Source organism: Octopus bimaculoides, chromosome 1, assembly GCF_001194135.2.
Source record: "Octopus bimaculoides isolate UCB-OBI-ISO-001 chromosome 1, ASM119413v2, whole genome shotgun sequence".
In the NCBI taxonomy this organism is placed as follows: Eukaryota; Metazoa; Mollusca; class Cephalopoda; order Octopoda; family Octopodidae; genus Octopus; species Octopus bimaculoides.
The window spans coordinates 112,861,965-112,885,263 of NC_068981.1; the positions used below are offsets into that span (position 1 = coordinate 112,861,965).

The following is a 23,299-nucleotide window of genomic DNA, read 5'->3' on the forward strand; positions in this document are numbered from 1 at the left end:
AATAGTCAAGACTATTTAAGCATTTTATCTGATCATATTCATCCTATCGTTGTGGAACTGATTCCAGAGGGAAATGCAATCTTTCAGGATGATAATGCACCAATTCACACAGTTAAAGTTGCTACTCAATGGCATGAGGAACATTCTAGTGAAGTTGAACATCTCATCTGGCCACCACAGTCCCCAGATCTCAATATTATTGAACATTTATGGTGAATTTTAGAAAAACAAGTAAGGAGTCGATATCCTCCAACAAGAACTGGAGACTGTTTTAACTGAAGAATGGACAAAAATTCCTTTGGAAACAATTCAAACTTAGTGCGAGTCCATACCTTATAGAATTCAAGCTGTAATTACTTCCAAAGGCAGTTCTACCCCATATTAAAATAAATTTGATATAAGGTGTTTCCATTATTTTGTCCAACCTCTGTATGTGTGTGTACACCTTTATATTTTGAATTTGCTCAGTTTTAGCCAATTTTTGTCTGTATGTATGTTTGTATGTGTATGAGTGTGCGTGTGTGTGTATGCATGTGTATGTATATGTATACAATTATACAAATGTATATAGGAAAACAGTCTAGATGAGATTCAGTTTGATTTTGTGCCATTGAGAGGCACCATTGATACTATATTCCTGGTAAGACAGTTGCAAGAGAAGTACTTAGCCAATAATAAACCCCTGTACTTTTGTTGACACAGAAAGCCTTTGACAGGTACCCTGCTCTCTTATCTGGTGGTCAGTGTGGAAACTAGGGATAGATCAGTGGTTGATGAGAGTTGTACAAGCTATGTACAGGCATGCTGTCTGCAAGGTGAGGATTGGCAACAAGCACAGCAATGCATTCAGTGTACAAGTAGGAGCCCACTAATGATCAGTTCTCAGCCCTCTTCTTGTTCATCATAGTTCTCCAGGCAATAATAGAGGAATTTAAGACTGGCTGCCCTTGGAAGCTCCTCTGTGCTGATGACTTTGTTCTTAATGAATCACTACCAGAAGTAGAGAAGAAATTTCAGATGTGGAAGCAAGGTCTGCAATCAAAGGGTCTTAGGGTTAATTTAGCAAAAGACCAAACTCTTAGTAAGTAGGAAAACAGATAAATCACAAATCCCTTCAGGGAGATGGTCCTGTTTGGTATATCAGAAAGGTGTAGGTAGAAACCACATAACATGTACCTGGTGCAAGTAATGGACAAATAAGAGGTGCAGCAATATCAGAAGGATTGTATGATGCCTGTGTGCAAGCATCCATGCTACACAGCAGTGAAACATGGGCTGTAACTGCTGAGGACATATGAAAGCTTGACAGAAATGAATCTAGTATGCTTTGCTGGATGTGCAATGTCAGTTTGCATGTACAACAAAGTGTAAGCATCTTGAGAGAAAAAATGGGCATAAGAGGTATTTGATGTGGTGTACAAGAGAGGCAACTGCATTGGTATGGTCATGTGGTGTGTAAGGACAAAGACAGCTGCATAAAGAAGTGCCAGTCACTAACTGTGGAGGGAACTTGTGAAAGAAGTACACCCAGAAAGACATGGTGGTAAAATATGCTCTTCGGATGTTAAGTCTCATGGAGGTGATGACAAATGATCATGACATTTGGCGATTTGCTCTGCTTGAGAAGACATGTCAAGCCAAGTAAAGCCAGTGACACCTAAGAGGCAATGACTTCTGACCAAGACCTTTGGAAATATGCTGTGCGTGAGAAGACCCAGCAAGCCAAGTGAGACCATAATCCAAGGCCTCTGCCAGAGGTGTAGCCAGCCCTCTTATGTGTGCCTTTCCTTCATTGGACACTAAACTTTGCTTCAGAAGACCTGTTGAGGCAAGTGAAATCAAAATCGAACTAAATTCGACGACTGGCACCCATACCAACATCTCTTTCATTGGACACTAAACTCGGCTGGTGAAGACCTGTTGGGGCAAGTGAAAGTGAACTCATGATGGCACCTGTACTAGTGGAGCACTAAGAGCTCCGTCCGAGTGTGATCGTTGCCAGAGCAGATGTCTAGCTTCCGTGTCAGTGGCACGTAAATAGCACCATTTGAGCGTGATTGTTACCAGCGTTGCCTTCCTGGCACTTGTGCCGGTAGCACGTGAAAAGACATTCGAGTGAGGTCGTTGCCAGTGTCGCTGGACTGGCTCCTGTGCAGGTGGCATGTAAAATACACCATTTTGAATGTGGCCGTTGCCAGTACCCGCCTGACTGGCCTTCGTGCCAGTGGCACGTAAAAGCACCCACTACACTCTCGGAGTGGTTGGCGTTAGGAAGGGCATCCAGCTGTAGAAACTCTGACAAATCAGATTGGAGCCTGGTGTAGCCATCTGTTTCACCAGTCCTCAGTCAAATCGTCCAACCCATGTTAGCATGGAAAGCGGACGTTAAATGATGATGATGATGGTGATTTAATTATAGAAAATATATTGAAATGAATATTTCCACCTAAACAACTCCATAAAGTTGATTAAAACACCCAAATTGTAATGAAAATAACCACTAAATAATTTTTTAAAATAATGAAAGGAATGTATATAGAATAACATATCACTTTAAAAAGCATCAATTGCTACAACATGGAAAGAAATCAGGGTAAACCTACTGCTATTAACCCTTTTGATACCAAACCGCCTCTGCCTTTATAGTACAGATGTCTTGTTTTCTAAAGTTGTGAATTGAAATCTTCCATCAAACCTCAGCCACAATTTATATTTTTAACAGTAGCTTAATGATAACTAGGTTATTTTACTAAATTCTTTGTTATATTTAAAGTTAATTAAAAGAAACACAGAGCATCTTAACAAAAATATAGTAACAGAAGGGTTAAATATAAACTTTAATTATAGAAAATGTATTTAAACCAATATTTCCCCTTAGAAAACAAGCATATAAAATAAAATTGACTAAAACAAGCACATGGTGACAAAAATATTCATTATATAAGAACATAATATCAAAACAAAGACATATCACTTAACTTAATTTGTTGTTCACTGCTAAAAGATCTTTTGTAATCTAAGAGTAGAAGTCCTGAATTACTCTTTAATGCAAGTAACATTGTACATAATAATACACAATACTCATATATGATAACTTACTGATAAATGTAGACGAATGACATTACATTCAACTCTTAATAAATCTAATACTTTTGTAAATCTACACTAAACTGAAAACTAGAAAATACTCAAAATTTTCTCAAAATTTCACTGTCTTCCTAAACAAAAGTTAAAATAGTTGACCAACATATTCATCTGCAGCAGCCACTAAATGTTGAACTAAGCCTATCTTTTTCCTTTGGTATAAATCACTAAAAAACCAAAATTCACATGAAGGTTAATATATGTCTGTTAATAGAGGGCTACAGTGACCACCCATCAAAGTACCCTTTATTTGTTTAAATATCCTACACTTTAAAGCAATATTTACAATCTTAATGATAAAGCTAACTGTTTCCTTTAATCTACTCTTGCGTAAACAAGTAAAACCATTATATCTACTCTTGAATTTAAAAAAATAATATCTTTCACTGTTTCTTATACAGACACACAGGTTGACAGACCAGACTCAATGATCTTATATGACTTGGACTGATGCATATATCTTATATTGTTATGTGTGTGTGTGCATATATAAAATATATATATATATATCTAAAATTTGATCTAGCACAATCCAGAAGGAAATATATTTATTGCCAGCTTTATAAACTCTTTGACCTGCAAGTAGTTTGATAAGTGCCAATGCATGAAACACTTGGACCTTGAGTTACTCTGTTACTTCTGCTAAATATTAATAAAAATATACCTATACTGATATTTTAAGTTCTATTTTTCCTGTTTGTATCAATATTCCTGTATATATGTACATATATCAATTTTATTTCCAGAAACTTCCTGATAAATGGAACAACACCAAGAAGACTGCTATCACTGTCAAACAGTATGTAGCTCCTTTACAAGCTGCGGAAGTCAATAATGTTCGTAAGAAGACTGCAATATTTGATGCTAAGCAAATAAAATATCGGGAATCCTTCTGCACTTTGGAACCATTTTACTATAAATGTGAAAATGCTTATGATATACTGGATGCTGTGAGTATAAATAATTAATATATGTTAGTTTGATGACCTTTCTATTCATGACTGGAAATGCCTCTTTTTTATAGTTTCTTCTTTGATTTGGTCTATTTAGAGCTGCTTTAGTTTAAAAACTTGATAGAAAATATGGATGTAAGCAACAACAACAATAAAATATATACAGAAGCACTCCTTTGTTTCCTACATTGTGTCAAAAGGCACGCATCTGCCAGTCCCTTTTCTTTTTACTGTACTTTTGTTTTACCTGACCTTCTGAAGAAAGGCCTTTGCCAGTCCTTTTTAACCAGTGCGACTGATGTCATTAATATTCTTTTTGGACCAAATTTACATCAACACTTGTGGGAAGATTTGAGTAAGGAGGAAATTTCTGACATTCTGGGAAAGAAGGGCTGGACATTGTGACTGGGGGTTGGACACAGCAAGTAATGAGTGGAGGAGAGATGAGAAGAATAGGAATAGCTGCATAAAGGTGGCATGAGCACAGCTAGGTCTGAGCAGCAGAGATCATTATAGTAGTGGTAAAAAAAATAAAAACCAAGAAAAGGAGACAGAGAGAATGTCTTCAAGCCAGGAGCTGAAGCTTGTCTATAGGTGAGTTTACACCACTCAGTCACATGAGCATTTTCTGGATGCAGTCCAGCATATCAGTGTGTGTAGCAGCACCATCCCAGTCATTGGGATACAGTCCTTAGGTTAAGGATGTGCTATTTCTAGGAGAAATTCTGAGTAGTTTTAAGGGCTTTAGCTGAGTATTACTCATGATTAAAGGAGTAGGATGGTATCTGTTTTCTTGCTGTTGAAAAGGAAAATATTGTCATATCCATATTAGAGGATGCTTTGGGGGTTTCTATTTATAGAGTCAGCTTGGACTTAGCATGCAGTCAGAAGAGGCTAATGCATGGTTGGAAAATATTAGGGAGGAATAAAGTAGTGTCATCTGTGTAAAAGTGAATGTTGGATGTGATATCGGGTGACTTATTGTTTTATAGAGAGACAAGAGTGGGAACAAAACTGAATTGTGATGCACTGTGGAGTTGATGAAATAAGGGACAATAAAAACTCCATCAACACATGTTAGAAAATTTCCAATTAGAGAAGGTAGAGACCATTGGCAAAAAGTTTTGATTGAAAATTCACATGCCAGACACTGTCAAAAAATCTGTTGCTTCCATCAAACTCTGCTAAATTAAGAGCTTACTGGAAAGTGATGGTTCTGAGTAATGTCTGACTGGCCATTAACGAATGAGAGATATTCAGAGCTTTGGAGGATGTCATTGTTAATAGGTATTTTAATTATGTTAAAGTTATTAGAAGTAGGTGTAATAGGGTGACAGTTAGAGAGTTTCTTTTCTTGGGAATGGGACACACTGTAGTGTATTTCCAAAAATCAAAGTAGGTCCCTGTAGTAAAGAGATATTGAAGTGTGTGGCATGTATGAGTAGTTCCAGGGCACAGTGCTTGTAGCTAATGTTGATTTGAAATGACTGAAAGTACTGTAGTGAAATATATAGTCAATACAAGGTGTTGATGTGGCTGTGTATATGATATTACAAGAGTTTATAGAGAGATGAAAGAATAAATTCAAGATCTATATATTTTTATATGAATAAGATTGTGGAGCCATCTAATGTGACTCTACTCAGAAGGCTGTAATATCATTTGACAGGAACACAGTATAAAGAAATACATGGAACAAGGTGGTAACTTTAAATACCTTTAACGCCGGCCACATGTATACATACAAGCTGAATGGAAATGGCTTGATGAACATTTATTCATATATCTACATGCATCTGCATGGGTTGTATATTTGCTGTTAACCATGGTGAGGTAGCTCATGAACAGCAGTCATGTTAGAACCTGTGCAGTGTTGTTGGTGAGAGACATGATGGTGGCGACGAAGACAGAGATTGCTGTAATGCTGTGGTGTGGTCAGTGGTTAAACCTTAGAAGATCTGGAACCAGCAGATCTTGAGGCTAGGAAGAGATGAGGTTTTATAGCTAATGGTAGGTTCAAAATTAGAGTTTAGAATAGATTGTCTCACATGATTTATTTAGAGGCTGTGATTGGTTAGGTTGCATATTGATGCGCAATAGATTAAGAGATAAATTGCGTCAATATCAACCAATCAGAGTGGTAGACACAACAGGGTCCAAACAGTAGCGAAAAGGTAGCTGTTATCTGCTACGTTCGAGTGTATGTATATATAACAGAGAGAGGAAGTTCACTAGAGTTTGCTATAGACAGATCCCCCACAAGTCATTTTGTGGGAGACAAAATAGACGATAAAAGGAAAGTATTTCTGTACCAAAGAGGTGAAAAGAGTTGCATAGCCAGCAAAACTTGATGTGCAAACATGATGGACCTATGTTCAGCTAAGTGGAAATCACGGGAATACGAAGAATTAAGGTAAATGAGAGAACATTGGCTGCTGTGAGAATGAGCAATGCCAAGAATTTGCCCGCAAAACAGTGAGTCGCTTGCAGAAGCAAAGGCTGTAGGTGCTAGAAAAGCGACAGTAACTAGCAAAGTGAGTCAAGCTATAAAGATGGTGGCGAAAGAAAGAAATTCCAACATGCAAGAAACTTCGTGTTGATCAGGCACCAAAGGAAGAAAATGCATGGAACGTTATGTGATGCACGGAAAGATGCGTTTAGAAGAGGTGGTTTGTGCATCCTACAAACCAAAGAAGAAACACGTAACAAAAACATGTAAGGAGCTTTTTTTTGCCAGATGAGAAAAGGCTCGAGAAAAACCTTCTGCTAGAATATACCTAGAAATGTGTCGGAGTGGATAGCACGAGGCAGACAGCATATATACATGTATGTATGTATGAACGTTGAGCAAAAAATTTTTTTAAATATGAACAAAACATTTAACAATCAAAACAGGAACAAGGAAAAACATTCAGCAAAGAAAGGTGTCCATCAAATAGAACAAAACATATATATACAATGATACAGAAAGAGATAAAATGTGAATATAGTGTCTATAATAACATAAGTCTATTCTCTGGAGCAGTCACTGGCAAGGCAAAGTTAAGAAATGTAAATAGTCTGAGACACAGAATGTCTGACATGCAAACACGATAACAACTGTCCAGGAAACTGGAAATCATAGGATGCAAAAGTCAAAGTGCTTGAGATACAATGCTGGCTGCTGAGACATGAGCAGTGCCAAGACTTTGCCTGTAAGGGCAGTGAGTCGCTTGTAGTGGAAAAAAAAAAATGTTGTTAGTCTGCAAGAGCGGTAGGTCACTTGCAGAGGCTAATGTTGTAAGTCTGTAAGAGCAGTGGGTTACTTGCAGAGGCTGCAGGTGCTAGCATGCAGGAGCATGAGAAAGCTGTCTGTAGCAAACTCTAGTGAACTTCCTCTCTCTATTATATATGCATACATTCAAACATAGCAGGTAACAGCTAACCTTTGGCCGCTGTTTGGACCCTGTTGTGTCCACCACTCTGATTGGTTGATATTGGTGCAATTTGTCTCTTACTCTATCATGTGCCAATATGCAACCTAACCAATCGCAGAGTAAGAGACAAATTTCACCAATATCAACCAATCAGAGTAGTGGACACAACAGGGTCCAAACAGTGGCCAAAGGTTAGCTGTTATCTGCTACGTTTGAATGTATGCATATATAATAGAGAGAAGTTCACTAGAGTTTGCTGCATATTTATTACATGAAAATATATTTTATTCTTCTTTCAATGATGATACATAGAATCAAATTGTAGAAGGTAGTTAAATGAAGTAATCTATGCAAGAAAGTTCAGAGATAGAAAATGTAGAATAACAGCTAAGTGGTGGTGGACATAGCAACAACATGGATGGCTCTAAAAACTAATAAGCAAAAGGATGGGTTCGCAAGCTGTTATTATTAATGGAAAGCCAGACATTCTAGAAACTTCCAAGAGAAATGCTAAGCTTCTTGAATAATTAAGATTCCCATGACACAGACGCTTTGAGAAACTTAGAAAAGGGAGGTTACTCTATGATCTTTCTTGCAAGGGAGATCATTCAACTATTTATCTACCTACACCACTACAGTACATTTGGCTAAATGATACTAGAGTATCATTCAGCGTGATGAAACAACACATAATTCCAAATATTTGTAAAGTACAGGTTTGAATAGAACAAAACCAAGTACTTCTAATAAGGTATGGTAATGATCTTGTCTCGTTCAAACTTATTAAATAATTTCAAACAAATGTGTCCAGCATTTACAACTAGCCTTTGTTGAGATGTTGGAAAACATTTTAGGGGAAAAATATACACATTTACAAAATTACCTATATTTGCAAGGAATATCAACATCATCTTCATCATCATTTAATGTCCATTTTCCATGTTGGCATGGGTTGGACGGCTTGATTGAAAACTGCTAAGCCAGGAAGCTGCACCAGGTTCTGATCTGATTTGGCAAGGTTTCTACAGCTGGAGGCCCTTCCTAATGCCAACTACTCTGAGAGTGTAGGGGTGTGTTTTATGTGCCACCAGCATGGATACCATTGACCTGACACCAGCATTGGCCACCACTACAGTCTTACATGGCTTGACAGGTCTACACAAGCATGGTATATTGTCAAACGTCTCAGTCGCCTGTAACTGCCTCCATGAGGCCCAATGCTCAAACAGTGCTGTTTATGTGCCACTGGCTTGGGTGCCAGTCAGACGACATTGGCATTGGCCACAACTACGATTTCACTTAACTCAACAGGTCTTCACAGGCACAGCATATCATCCACCATTTGATGGGTGCTTTTAATAGGCCAGTTACGTGACACTGGCATTGGTCACAACTACGATCTCACTTGGTTTGATGGGTTTTCTCAAGCACGGAATATCGCCAAAGGTCTCAGTCACTTGTCATTGCCTCCATGAGGCCCAACATTCAAAGATTGTGCTTCACCACCTTGTCTCATGTCTTCCTGGATCTACCTGTTCCATAGGTTCTCTCTACCATTAGAGTGTAACACTTCTTCAAACAGCTGTCCTTGATCATACACATCACATGACTAAACCAGTGCAGTCATCTCTCTTGCACACCACATCTGATGCCTCTTATGTCCAACTTTTATCTCAAGATGCTTGCACTCTGTTGTGCATGCACAGTGACATTACTCATCCAGTGAAGCATACTAGCTTTTTTTCTTAAAAGCCTATGCTTGTCCTCTGCAGTCACAGCCCATGTTACACTGCTGTGTAGCATGGCTATTCACACACAGGCATCATACAATCTGCCTTACACTCTGAGTGAGAGGCCCTTTGTTACCAGCATAGGTAGAAGCTCTCTGAACTTTGCCCAGCCAATTCTTATTCTAGCAGCTATGCTCTCGGAGCATCCACCCCAACCACTGACCTTGTCACCTAGGTAATGGAAGCTATCAATTACCAGTTTTACCCCTAGCTTGTGATGAAATCTATTTTCTGTACATTTTTAGTATTTATTGTACCTATTCACCTTCCACATGCAAAACCTATTTTTCCAGTTAACCTTCCTTTGATATTTCTGCACTTCTTATGTGTCCATAGCTTACACTGGGTACATCTTACGGAGTTTCTACCTACACCTTTTCTACTGATCAAGCCTGGCTCTCTACCTGAAGGGATTTGTGATTTGTCTGCTTTCCAACTTATTAAGACTTTGTTTTTTGCTAGGTCAACTCTAAGGCCCTTCGATTCTAGACCTTGATTCTGTACTTGAAACTTCTCTAGTTCTGGTACTGATTCAGCTATAAGAGCAAGGTCATCAGCATAGAGGTGCTCCGAGGGGCAGCCTGTCTTGAATTCTTCTGTTATTGCCTGGAGGACTATAAGAGGGGCCTGAGGACTGATCTTTGGTAAACCCCTACTTGTACCCTGAATTCTTCACTATACTCATTGCCAACCCTCACCTTACTGACAGCGTCTCTGTAAGTGGCTTGTACAGCTCTTGCCAACCACTCATCTTTCCCTAGTTTCTGCATTGACCACCAGATAAGGAATCAGGGTACCCTGTCAAAGGCTTTCTCCATGTCAACAAAGGCCAAGTACTGAGGTTTATCTTTGGCTAGGTATTTCTCCTGCAGCTGCCTTACCAGAAAAATAGCATCAGTGGTGCTTCTCTCTAGCACAAAACCAAACTGCATCTCATCTAAACTAACTCTTTCTAGTTAGTTGGGCTATGACCCTCTCCATAACTTTCATCACCTGATGCGACAGTTTGATACTTCTGTAATTACTTCTATCCTAAGGCATCAAATTTACCTTTCTAGCTGTTGACTATGGTGCTTCTACACCAGTCATTAGGTATAACTCCTTTGTGTACCACCTGGTTAACTACATGGGTGACAAGACCATAGCCTATACTGCCAGATATTTTAAGCATCTCAGCAGTGATTCCTGATGGGCTGAAGGCTTACCCTGTCTTCATATCTTTCATTGTTTTATCTACCAAGGTACAGTCAATTCGGAAAGCTGGTCCCTCAGTTGGGTCAACATTTGGCAGACACTGTTTCTCCCATTCATTCTCTTCATTTAGTAGCCTTTCATAATGGCTTTCCAAGTCTCTTTTTTTGCAGCATCATTAAATGCAAGTAACCCATCATCCATGTAGACACATCATGATTTTCTCTCACACACTGTCTTGCAATTCGAAACACTTCAAGTCTCTGGTCTTCATGACACAGAAAATTGGCAAAGTCTTCTTTTCTGCTTCCCCTCTGGCTAAGTGTACCTTTCTCCTAGCTTCCATTTTGGTTATCTGATACAGTTCCCTGCTACCAGCACACTTCCAGTCTTGTTTCTTTTCTCTACTGGCCTTGTCAACTATCATGTTCCACCACCATGTCACCTTAGATCAAGAGGGGACTTTGCTCCTGCCACAGACCTGGTCAGTAGCCCTCAACAGGTTGTCCCATAGGAACTTGCAGTTTTCTTCCATGTTATATGATGCTATATCCCCCTCTTTTTCATCAAAAGCTTTGAGTAATACATCTCTAAACCTCTGTCCATTCAGAGGATCCTTAAACTTCTAGACCTTTCTTTTCCACACTGGTTGTTTTTGGCCCTGCTCCCAAAGTTGCTAACAACTAACCTTTGTTGTGGGGTGCATTATTCACCTGGGTAAGTTTTGGCATTTATAAGTAGCCAACTTTCTCATTTCTTGGTGAGAATGTAGTCAATCTGACTAGTGTTCCCACCGGATTGGTAGGTGAACAAGTGGCTGGCAGGTTTCCTGAACTTAGTATTGCAGATCATCAGATCATTTGCGTCACAGAACTCCAGCAGCCTGGTTCCCTCCTAGTTGCAGGAACCAAATCTGTTGCCACCATGCTCACTATGGAAGCTACCTGGATGTTGTCCACCATGCCCATTGAAGTTGCCAGCTACAAAGAGAAGGTCCCTGTAATTCGTTGATGAGGTAGTGTGCAAGAATGTGTCATAAAATAGGTCTTTCTGTTTATCAGGTAGATCTGGCTGAAGGGCATAGGCTGAGATAATGGTTGCTAACCCATGTTGCAGTAGTAGTCAAATCTTAAGTATTCTATCACAGACTCTGACTACTTTGATTACTTTATCAACCCATTTCTTGGCAAAGAGTATACTGATGCCCCCAATCCCATCACTGTTCCATACCCAGAAAATCTATGCTCTTTGCCTGTGAGCAACCTAGCAGAACCTCCTCTCTGTTTTGCTTCTTGGATGCAACACAAATCTACATGCCTCCGTTTGAGCATCTCAGGGAGACAGCATTTTGCATCTGAAAAGAAAACTCATGTGCGTTTGGCAGACAGTGTAAAAGTACAAATAGGTTTCAACCTGAATACACATCACCATCATTTTATTCACTTCGCAATCACTTTGTTTACCAGGAAACAGACACTAGATAGTGGTGGAAGGGAGAGAGCATTCTGTATAGGTAACCATTAGAGTTGCTAGGAGAAAGACTTCCAGTAGAGGTTAGAGGAGAAAGACTTCTGGTACAGGCTGTAGAGGTGGGTGAGGAGGGCACACCATGGAAGCACTATTTTCTAGCTAAAGGTGGTGTAACATATCCACAAATAAAGCAAATGCTGCTAATTAACAATGAACATGGGAAAGCAAGGATACAGACATAATATGGGCAAGCGAATATAGTGGGTAACAAAATGGAGAGAGAGAGAGAGAGAGAGAGAGAGAGAGAGAGAGAGAAAGAGAGAGAGGTGAAATTTTCAAGAATTAGGGCTGCAGTAGATGAAAACAATAGAACATTTGGATAAGATAGTGGGTAGCAAAACAAATGAAGAGATGTAATATTTTGAGATTTAGAGCAACAGTAAACAGAAACAATCAAAATATCTATATTTGAAAAATTATCAAAATATTAATATTTGCAGAAATATTAAAATGTCAACATTTGCAGAATGATCAAAATACCAATTTTTGCAGTATTATCAAAATACTATCAAAATATAATTTGTGGAGCTATACAAATACTAACACTTTAGCATTCAGATTATTCAGTCACATGTAATGCTTATTTATTCATTGTTTTGAATTTATCATGTATTATCATATAGCCTTGACATTTTGATCAGATTGTTTATTTTTATAATAATATTGTAGGATATATTTGAGAGGTTGGATTTAGCCTGTTTGAACATAAAACAAGTTAAATATTTGGGCCTGATAAAACTGGTTTAAATGCAAACGGATTAATACAAGTAAACATTGAATTTCCATTTATATAGCAATATCCACATTTACAAAATAATCACGTTTTCAGAGCTACCAAACTATTTTCATTTGCAAAAACTAGAGGTGAAAGAGATTTTAAAGTGGGTTTGTTATTTTGTTGTCAGTATTTATGCCAAAATGGCCAAGATAGTAAAGTGACAAACTAAATGCATTTCAGCACATTGCTTTATTGTGCAATTTCAAATCCTGCCAGTGTTAATTTTATCTTTTATATATAAGTGGTTGACAGAACAAGTTGCAATAATAAATGATATTGAATGATTCAGTTGACTATTCCCCATCACTTCTGAAAATTGATAAAATGCCTAATCAAAAGAAATCACTTTTAAAATATTCTAAAATGATAGAAATTAAAAGTACAATACTGTATAGTTTTCTGAAACCAGTTCCTCTTGTAAGTTCAGTACACTTAGAAAATCAATATTATAATATTTTACAAACAATAATAGAAAGAAATTTACTATTGACTATTATGATCTTTGTTTTCATTTGTTTTTCAAGACCATTAATTTATAAATGCTCTTAAAGAAATAATATCTGCCATAATCTGTAAATGTATTTGTGTATTCAATTGAAGAACTTAACTGAGTTCTATCTGAAATATTGATTGAATAAATTTAATTATCAATATCTCACACTTCTGGCTTATTTTTAGACTCATGTGGAAATATACACTATGGAAAAAGAAATGGAAAGTCTTCAGATATCTGCTGCTCTATTTGAAGTAAACATTCCCGACTTCAAACAACTGAAGCAATGCCGCAGGGATCTACGTTTGCTGAAGCATCTTTGGGATTATATTGAAATTGTGTGTTCCTGTATTTCAGAGTGGAAATGTACACTGTGGGTAGACATTAATGTTGACCATATGGACATGGCTTGTAAGATATTTGCAAAGGACATCAGGATGATGGATAAAGAATTGCGAACATGGGATGTTTATTCAGGAGTAGAAAGTAATGTGAAGAATGTAATAACATCACTTCGTGCCATTGGAGATTTACAGAGCCCAGCTATTCGTGATCGTCACTGGCAACAGTTGATGACAGCTACAAAGGTAAATGAATTCTAGGTTTTTTTGTAGCCCAATATTCCATTATTTTTCTCATTACTATATGTAATGATGACAACAAGTCATTACATTCACTTCTAAAACATTCCTGTCCAGGGGTTTACAAAACATTCCTCATAACCTATATAAAATTTAGATCCAAATTCTGTTTGCATGTGTGCTCCTTGTTTTCAGATTAAACTGTGCATTGTGATGGTAAAATGTTTTGACCTATGTACTTTTAGGCATAAGCGCTTGTACCTGAAGAAATTTCAAAGGAATCTGATTACTAGAAGAATTTTGTACACTAATATAGCAAAGCATGAAAAAACTTGTTGCCACTTATTAATTGGAAAAAAATTAAAAGAATATGTTAACAGCATACATGCACGCACACATCTCATTTAGACTCAGATACAAGTCATGCATAAGTATATCATGCACATACACATGAACACATGCATATACATATGCATGCACATGCATACATACACACATACATGCATGTAATATTTATTCCCACCTATACGTGAGAGTTCTATAAGAACAGACGATACTGCTATTTTAACCTCAGGAAGATCCCTCATCCAGCTGGTTATTCAGTGCTCTTTGCACTTGATATATATATTGCAGGTGGGGAGAGATCTCCTTACTATCCTAGCTTGGAGACCACCATATCACATGATTTCAATCTTATTTGATTATCCTCAGTGATGGATACTTGTCTGCTAGACATAGTGGTAGGTTTTTCTAGCTCACAATATATATGAAAACAGTGTCATACAGTCACTGGTCTTGCAACTAGCAAACTAGCTTGTTAAGGAAATCTCTATTAGGGATGAAAGCAGTGTTTATACCGAGAAGTAATGTTTATTGCCACATAAACATAGGTGTTCTATAGGAACCGAAAATACTGTAATTTTAATCGCAGGAGGATGCTTCCTCCAGCAAGGCCAGTGACTGTGTGACACTGTTTTTCTATATATTGTGAGCTGGGGCAACTATTGCTATGTCTAGCAGATGAGAATCAATCATTGAGGATGATCAAATAAAATCAAAATCATGTGACATGGTGGTCTCTGAGCTAGAATAGTAGGGAGTTCTCTCCCTGCTTGCAATATATATGAAGTGTGAAGTGCACTGAATAATTAGCTGGGAGGCACCCCCTGGGGTTAAAGTAGCAGTATCATCTGTTCTTATAGAACATGTTTATGTGGCAAAAAACATTACATCGCAGTATAAATACTGATTTCATCATCATCATCGTTTAACGTCCGCTTTCCATGCTAGCATGAGTTGGACGATTTGACTGAGGACTGGTGAACCAGATGGCTGCACCAGGCTCCAATCTGATCTGGCAGAGTTTCTACAGCTGGATGCCCTTCCTAACGCCAACCACTCCGAGAGTGTAGTGGACGCTTTTACGTGCCACCGGCACAAGGGCCAGTAACACGGTACTGGCAACAGCTATGCTCAAAATGGTGTTTTTTACATGCCACCTGTACAGGAGCCAGTCCAGCAGCACTGGCAACGACCTCGCTCGAATGATTTTCTAACGTGCCAGTAAGGCGATGCTGGTAACGATCATGCTCAAATGGTGCTATTTACAGGCCACTAGCACGGAAACTAGACAGCTGCTCTGGCAATGATCACACTCGGACAGTTCTGTTAGTGTTCCACTGGCACAGGTGCCAGTCATCGAATATGGTTCAATTACGATTTTAATTTCACTTGCCCCAACAGGTCTTCGCAAGCAGAGTTTAGTGTTCAATGAAGGAGATGTTGGCATGGGTGCCAGTCGTCGAATTTGGTTCGATTTTGATTTCAAATTCACTTGCCTCAACAGGTCTTCGCAAGCAGAGTTTAATGTCCAATGAAGTAAAGATATGAATAAGTGAACTGGCTACACTTCTGGCAGAGGCCACATTATGCTCTCACTTGGCTTGCCGGGTCTTGTCACATGCTGCATATTTCCAAAGGTCCCGGTCACTAGTCATTGCCTCGGTGAGGCCTAAAGTTCGAAGGTCGTGCTTCACCACCTCATCCCAAGTCTTCCTGGGTCTACCTCTTCCACAGGTTCCCTAAACTGCTAGAGTGTGGCACTTTTTCACACAGCTATCCTCATCCATTCTTGCCACATGTCCATACCAACGCAATCGTCTCTCTTGCACACCACAACTGATGCTTCTTAGATCTAACTTTTCTCTCAAGGTACTTAGACTTTGTCGAGTATGCACACTGACATTACACATCCATTGGAACATACTGGCTTCGTTTCTTGTGAGCTTACGCATGTCCTCAGCAGTCACGGCTCATGTTTCACTGCCATGTAGCATGGTTGTTCGTACACATGCGTCATACAGTCTGCCTTTTACTCTGAGTGAGAGGCCATTTGTCACCAGCAGAGATAAGAGCTCTCTAAACTTTGTCCAAGCTATTCTTATTCTAGCTGCTACACTTTCAGTGCACCCTCGTCCACTACAAACTTGGTCACCTAGGTAGTGGAAGCTATCAACTACTTCTAGTTTTTCTCCCTGGAGTGTGGCAAAGGTTGTTTTCTGCACATTATCAGTGTTTATTGCTCCCGAGCATCTGCCACATACAAAAATTATCTTGCTAGTTAGCCTTCCTTTGATATTGCTGCACCTCTTATGTGTCCATAGCTTACACTGGGGACATCTTATGGAGTTTCTACCTACGCCTTTTCTACAGATTGAGCAGGACCATCTACCTGAAGGGGTTTGTGTTTTGTCTACCTTCCTACTTGTTAGGACTTTGGTTTTAGCTAGGTTGACTCTAAGGCCCTTCGATTCCAGTCCTTGCTTCCACACCTGAAACTTCTCCTCTAGTTCTGATAGTGACTCAGCAATTAGGGCAAGGTCGTCAGCATAGAGGAGCTCCCAGGGGCATCCTGTCTTGAATTCCTCTGTTATCGCCTGGAGGACTATGCTGAATAGGAGGGGGCTGAGGACAGAACCTTGGTGGACCCCTACCTCTACGCGGAATTCTTCACTATACTCATTGCCAACTCTCACCTTACTGACAGTGTCTCTGTACATGGCTCGCACAGCTCTCACTAACCATTCTTCTATTTCTAGTTTTCTCATTGACCACCAGATAAGAGATCGGGGGACCCTGTCAAAAGCTTTCTCCATGTCAACGAAAGCTAGGTACAGAGGTTTATCCCTGGCTAGGTATTTCTCCTACGGCTGTCTTACCAGAAATATAGCATCAGTGGTTCTTTTCCCTGGAACGAACCCAAACTGCATCTCATCTAAACTGACTCTCTCCCTAATTAGTTGGGCTATGACCCTCTCAGTGACCCTCATTACCTGGTCCAAGCAGTTGACTATGGTGCTGCTACACCAGTCATTGGGTATTAGTCCTTCGTGTATCACCTGATTAACTATACAGGTGACTAGGCTATAGCCGACACTGCCAGATATTTTGAGCATCTCTGCAGTGATTCCTGATGGGCCAGGGGCTTTCTCTGTCTTCATACTCTTGATCGCTTTATCTACCAAGGTACTGTCAATCAAATAAAGATTTTCTTAATGAGCTAGTTTGCACACACACACACACCATCATCATCATCACCATTATGCTTAGAAGTGGTGAACAGTACCAGAATTTTCAACTCAAGTCAAATATAACAAACTACTCTAAATTGTTGTTAGAGTATCTGCATAGATGGTGTCTGGACCAGCTAATTTCTTCATATAAGTTGTAACAATGAGTCGAACCAAAAAATGATATTTTGAAATCATTTAATATGCATGTTTCAGGTTTGCATAATATATAATAGGAAATGCATCCATTATGTGAGACCTTCCTGAATTAAAACATTTCAAAATATAAACCAGTTGATGGAAATAATTCAGTATATATGGTCAGAGCAGTAAGTTAGCTACTGAGTTTGGAGTAATATGTATAGAGAGCATGAGGGAAAGAGAGGAAACAAAAAAAAGAGTAAGTGGGGAGACAGAAAAAGAGAGAAAGAGAGAGCAAGAAGAAGAGAGACATATAAATTGAGGTAGTGGGAAAAGGAAAGAAAGTAAAGTGTCAAGTAAATGGTATTGAAAAGAAGTGAGATGGTTGTATTTATAAGTTTGCATGCATAATCTGTAGAAAAAGACAAAGAGTAGAGAATTGGGAAAATCATGAATGCATGGGAGAGAATGGAGAGGAAATGAACCAAGTGTCAGAGTGTGGTTAAGAGTTTTGGTAGTGAAAGGAATTGGTTGTTAGGCACAATTAAAGTTGCTCTTACTTTGAGATGCAATCAGCAAAAGTATATCCAAACTTTAGGTCATAAGAACGATAAAGACTCAACAGTAGTACCTACACATGACTCTATCTGATCTCCTGGTCAGAAAAGATTACTCCCCTGAAATGATCCCCACAACATATCTGTCAAACTTGACATCCTAGTGAACAATGGGGCTGTTGGAAGACCCCCACTTCTTGACATGACATCACTTCCCCTCGCTTCTTGTCAGGTTGTCATTTTTTCCTCATCACACCACTCCCGATCTAAAGATCACTGCTTTTGAAATTGTCCATCCAATGCTTGGTTTCTATGGCTGGATGTTCTTCCTAACACCAACCACTCCACAGAGTGTGCTAGGTGCTTTTTACACAGTGCCAGCATCAATGCTTTTTACATGGCAGCTTTATACAGTTCTATATTTAAGAGATGAGGAATTATGTACATTATTTACAATTGATGGATATTTGTCTTCATCTTGTTTGTTGTTAACACAATGTTTTGGCTGATATACCCTCCAGCCTTCTTCAGGTGTCTTGGGGAAATTTCGAATCTGGGTTCTCATTCCTAAGGTTTTTTTCGATGTTGTTGTCGTCATCGCCATCATCGTTGGAATTGAACTCAGAATCTTGGAGTTAACCACTACGCCATAGGCCCATGGGCAATTATGGAGTGAATTTTAGGGCTTATAAATCTAATATTCTCCTATCCTTCCTTAATACCGGTTCCCATATGCTATTCATATCTGCACTCTGTCTGCTTAGGAGGTTGTTGTGTCCTAGCATTTGTGCTGCTTCTTTTAGTTTTCGTATTTTCCAGTGGTGTTCTCTGTCTATTATTTAATTTCATCCCACAGTGGGAGGTGGTCTCCATTTTTCCATACATGATCAGCTATACCTGATTTATCAATATCTCCCCATGTCACAGCTTTGCGATGTTCGTCTACCCTTATTTTGAGGGGATGGCATGTTTCGCCTTTGTATAACCTACCACAGGGGATGGAGTACACACAGTTCTTAAGTTATATTCTCTTCTATTGGTGGTTTTGCTCAAAGGAGATCTTTGTGAAGTGTTGTATTATACAACACTTCGCTCCAACCACATATTTGGTCTATATATATATCATCATCATCATCGTTGTTTAATGTCCACTTTCCATGCGGGCATGCGTTGGATGGTTTGACTGAGGACTTGTGAGCCAGAAGGCTGCACCAGGCTCAGTCTGATCTGGCAAAGTCTTTACAGCTGGGTGCCCTTCCTAACGCCAACCACTCCGAGAGTGTAGTGGGTGCTTTTATGTGCCACTGGAATGAGGGCTAGTCAGGCGGTTCTGCAACAACCATGCTCAAAAGGTGTTTTTTACATGCTACCTGCACGGGATTCAATCTGGCGGCACTGGCAACGACCACACACGAATGTTGTTTTTCACGTGCCACTGGCACATGTCCTGGTAAAAAGCTCGAATGGTGCTTTTTACATACCACTGGCACGGGAGTCAATCCTTGACCCTTGGCAATGACCATGCTCAGATGTGCTTTTAACGTTCCATTGACACGAGTGCCAATCAGGCGGTACTGTCATTGGCCGGTGAGTCAAAAGTAATGCCTAATTCCTATTTTAGAGTTGATCTGTATGACTTGCCAGTTGGGACTTTTGACTCCTAATTCTTGTTTTACATGTTGAGATATCAAAGAGTATTAACAACATGATACATGATCCAGATTTAGTAACTTTCAAAGCTGTCAGTAATAACCTGCAAAACAACAAAGAAAGGTATGACTTAGCAGAAACTGGGTGCTACTTTTGACTCACACTATATATGTATACATATACATACAAAAGGAATAACAGACCTCACAGTAAGCTCTCTACTGGGGTGTCCAGATATAAAAAAAATACTGGTTAAAACTATGGTGTAAGATTAATGTTACAATCCTTCCAAAAATCCAGGAATCAAAATGGTGAAGGGTATACAATAATTAAACAGAATTCAAAGAAGTGAGAGATTTATTTATTCCAATTGTTGACATCTGTTTTGTAATCTGTAACCAGTTTCATTTGTGATACTAAAATGTCAAACACAAATTAAAATGCACATTCACAATTACGATTGTATCTATAATTCATTAAAAGTCAGATTGAATCTTGTATCCTGGCAATATTACTCAGCTAAACTGGTGCATAAAAGGAAAATAGTATGAATTAAGTTTTCCCTGAAATGTAAATACGAACAGAATGAAACAAATTCCACTTAAATCAAATTAGTGGTTGTGAAAATATTAAGGATTTTCAGGGTATGAATACCCAAAAGGGTGCATAATGGGGAAAGTCTCCAAAATTAACTTAATCCTGAAAGGGAAGTAACTCTTACCTTTCGATTAGACAGTGACTTGACAACAAAAATATATGATTTGTTTTTTTTACAGTAAATGTTTCTATTTTCGCTTTTGTTAAACACAATATTTTAATCATTTTGAAATATTTTTAAGTGAATGTGATTTTAAAAATGTAAGTTGTTTGTACATCATCATCATTGTCATTTAACGTCTGCTTTCCATGCTGGCATGGGTTGGACGGTTTGACTGAGGACTGGCTGCACCAGGCTCAATGTGATCTGGTAGAGTTTCTACAGCTGGATGCCCTACCTAACGCCACTCCGAGAGTGTAGTGGGTGCTTTTATGTGCCACTGGCATGAGGGCCAGTCAGGCAGTTCTAGCAACGACCACGCTCAAAAGTATTTACATTTTAGCTTTCTGTAAACAGACAATATTTTAATATTCTTTTAAATTATTTTCAAGTGAATACCATTACAAAAATTTTTTTTGGCATAAATATTTCATAAAAGACCTGTTTGTAACCTCGATGTGAAATAATTTTTTTCCATTGGTTTTTTCGAGTGCATTCAATGTATCTCACTTCCAACGATTTGGATGCTATTTCTAGCACACCCTGATGCTATGTAACTGCTATTTGCGATAGCGGATCCAAAATACCTGTTATGTGGTTGCAGGGCGTGCAAGAAATAGCAGCCAAATCTTTCCTTTTCTGGGGAAAGGAGCCTCTTATGCGTGATTTCGATGTCACATTCATTGAAAGCATGCAAAATAACATGGAAAGAAGCAAAACAACCATGAAACAAAACTCCATTGCTGGGAAACTCAGACTTTCCCAGTGACCCAATGGGTCATGGGCACTCTAGTATGAGTATATAATTGTGCTGTAATCTGATTTCTCTTGAGAAAATTTCACAGGTTTGACAACCAGTAAACATGTATAAAGATATGATGGGTTCTCTTGTCATGAATGACAAATGAGGGATCAGTAACATAAAGCAATAATCATGTTCTATGGATATGAATGTGTCTTTTGAGGCTTGCTGGTGCCTTCCAAACCTTTTGGCGGATGGAAAAGTTGAGGGCTCGGTTTGCTTGAGTGCTTGTAGATTATTTACTGTGTGTTTTCTTGAGTGCATGGCAAAGCCTGCTTTGCTTCATACCACAAAACCACAATGACAGGTAAGGTTTCTATTTAGAGGAGCAGTGTTTTGCCAGTGTGCCTTCATGCTTGTACAAAGTTGGTCCCGATATGGAGTCAACTTCGCTCAAATCATTGAACTGCAGAGAAGCAGGACTGGTGCCTGCATTCTGATGTTTTGTTTTCTCAGGAAGAAAAGGGAATGTTGCATCGCTTCAGATTGTCTTTCAATTTATCTTTGAAGCACAAGAGTGGCCTTTCAACTGACTGAGTGCTACTTTTAATGTGGTGGAAGCTTGCTCCAACCACATATTTGGTTTATATATATATAATTATCAAAGGAAGGTTAACTAGGAAGTTAGTTTTTGTATGAGGCAGATGTTCAGGAGCAATGTTCAGAAAACAACTTCTGTCACATTCCAGGAAGAAAAACTAGACGTAGTTGATAGCTTCTGATATCTAGGTGACCAAGTTAGTAGTGGGGGAGGGTGCGCTGAAAGTGTAGCTGCCAGAATAAGAATAGCCTGGGCAAAGTTCACTCTGCTGATGACAAAGGGCCTCTCACTCAGAGTAAAAGGCAGACTGTATGATGCATGTGTACGAACAACCATGCTACACAGCAGTGAAACATGGGCTGTGACTGCTGAGGGCTTGCAAGGAATGAAGCTAGTATTCTCCGATGGATGTGTTATGTCAGTGTGCATACTCGACAGAGTCTAAGTATCTTGAGAGAAAAGTTGAACCTAAGAAGCATCAGTTGTGGTGTGCAAGAGAGACGATTGCGCTGGTATGGTCATGTGGCGAGAATGGATGAGGATAGCTGTGTGAAAACGTGCCACAGCCTTGCGGTTGAGGGTAACTGTGGAAGAGGTAGGCCCAGGAAGACCTGGGATGAGGTTGTGAAGCACGACCTTCGAACTTTAGGCCTCACCGAGGCAATGACTAGTGGCCGGGACCTTTGGAAATATGCTGTGCATGAGAAGACCCAGCAAGCCAAGTGAGCGCATAATCCAAGGCCTCTGCCAGGGGTGTAGCCAGCAAACTTATGCGTACCTCACCTTTACTTCATTGGACACTAAACTCCACTTGCGAAAACCTGTTGAGGCAAGTGAAATTGAAATTGAACCAAATTCAATGACTGACACCTATACCAACGTCTCCTACATTGGACACTCAACTCTGCTTGTGAAGACCTGTTGGGGCAAGTGAAAGCGAAAATGTCCTAGCGTGATCGTTGCCAGAGCAGCTGTCTGGCTTCCATGCCAGTGGCATGTAAATAGCACCATTTGAGCATGATTATTACCAGTGTCGCCTTCCTGGCACTTGTGCTGGTGGCACATGAAAAGGCGTTCGAAGGAGGTCATTGCCAGTGCTGCTGGACTGGCTCCTGTGCAGGTGGCACGTATAATATGCCATTTTGAGCATGGCCGATGCCAGTACTGCCTGACTGGCCTTCATGCCGGTGGCACGTAAAAGCACCCACTACACTCTCGGAGTGGTTGGCGTTAGGAAGGGCATCCAGCTGTAGAAACTCTGCCAAAATCAGATTGGAGCCTGGTGTAGCCATCTGGTTTGCCAGTCCTCAGTCATGCTAGCATGGAAAGCAGACGTTAGACAATGATGATGATTATATATATATATATATATATATATATATATACACACATAAATATTTATGTGA

General features: G+C 39.4%; 1 protein-coding gene across 3 annotated transcripts in view; it reads left to right on the forward strand.

The window, feature by feature from the left end:
- The window catches only part of LOC106876453 (dynein beta chain, ciliary), a 628,322-nt gene that overhangs the window by 113,383 nt on the left and 491,640 nt on the right, over positions 1-23,299 (forward strand). For all 3 annotated transcript variants that reach the window (XM_052969374.1, XM_052969385.1, XM_052969379.1), the window contains exons 14-15: positions 3,891-4,094; positions 13,481-13,882. In XM_052969374.1, the coding sequence (XP_052825334.1) occupies positions 3,891-4,094; positions 13,481-13,882 (606 nt within the window). The remainder of the gene's footprint in view (positions 1-3,890; positions 4,095-13,480; positions 13,883-23,299) is intronic.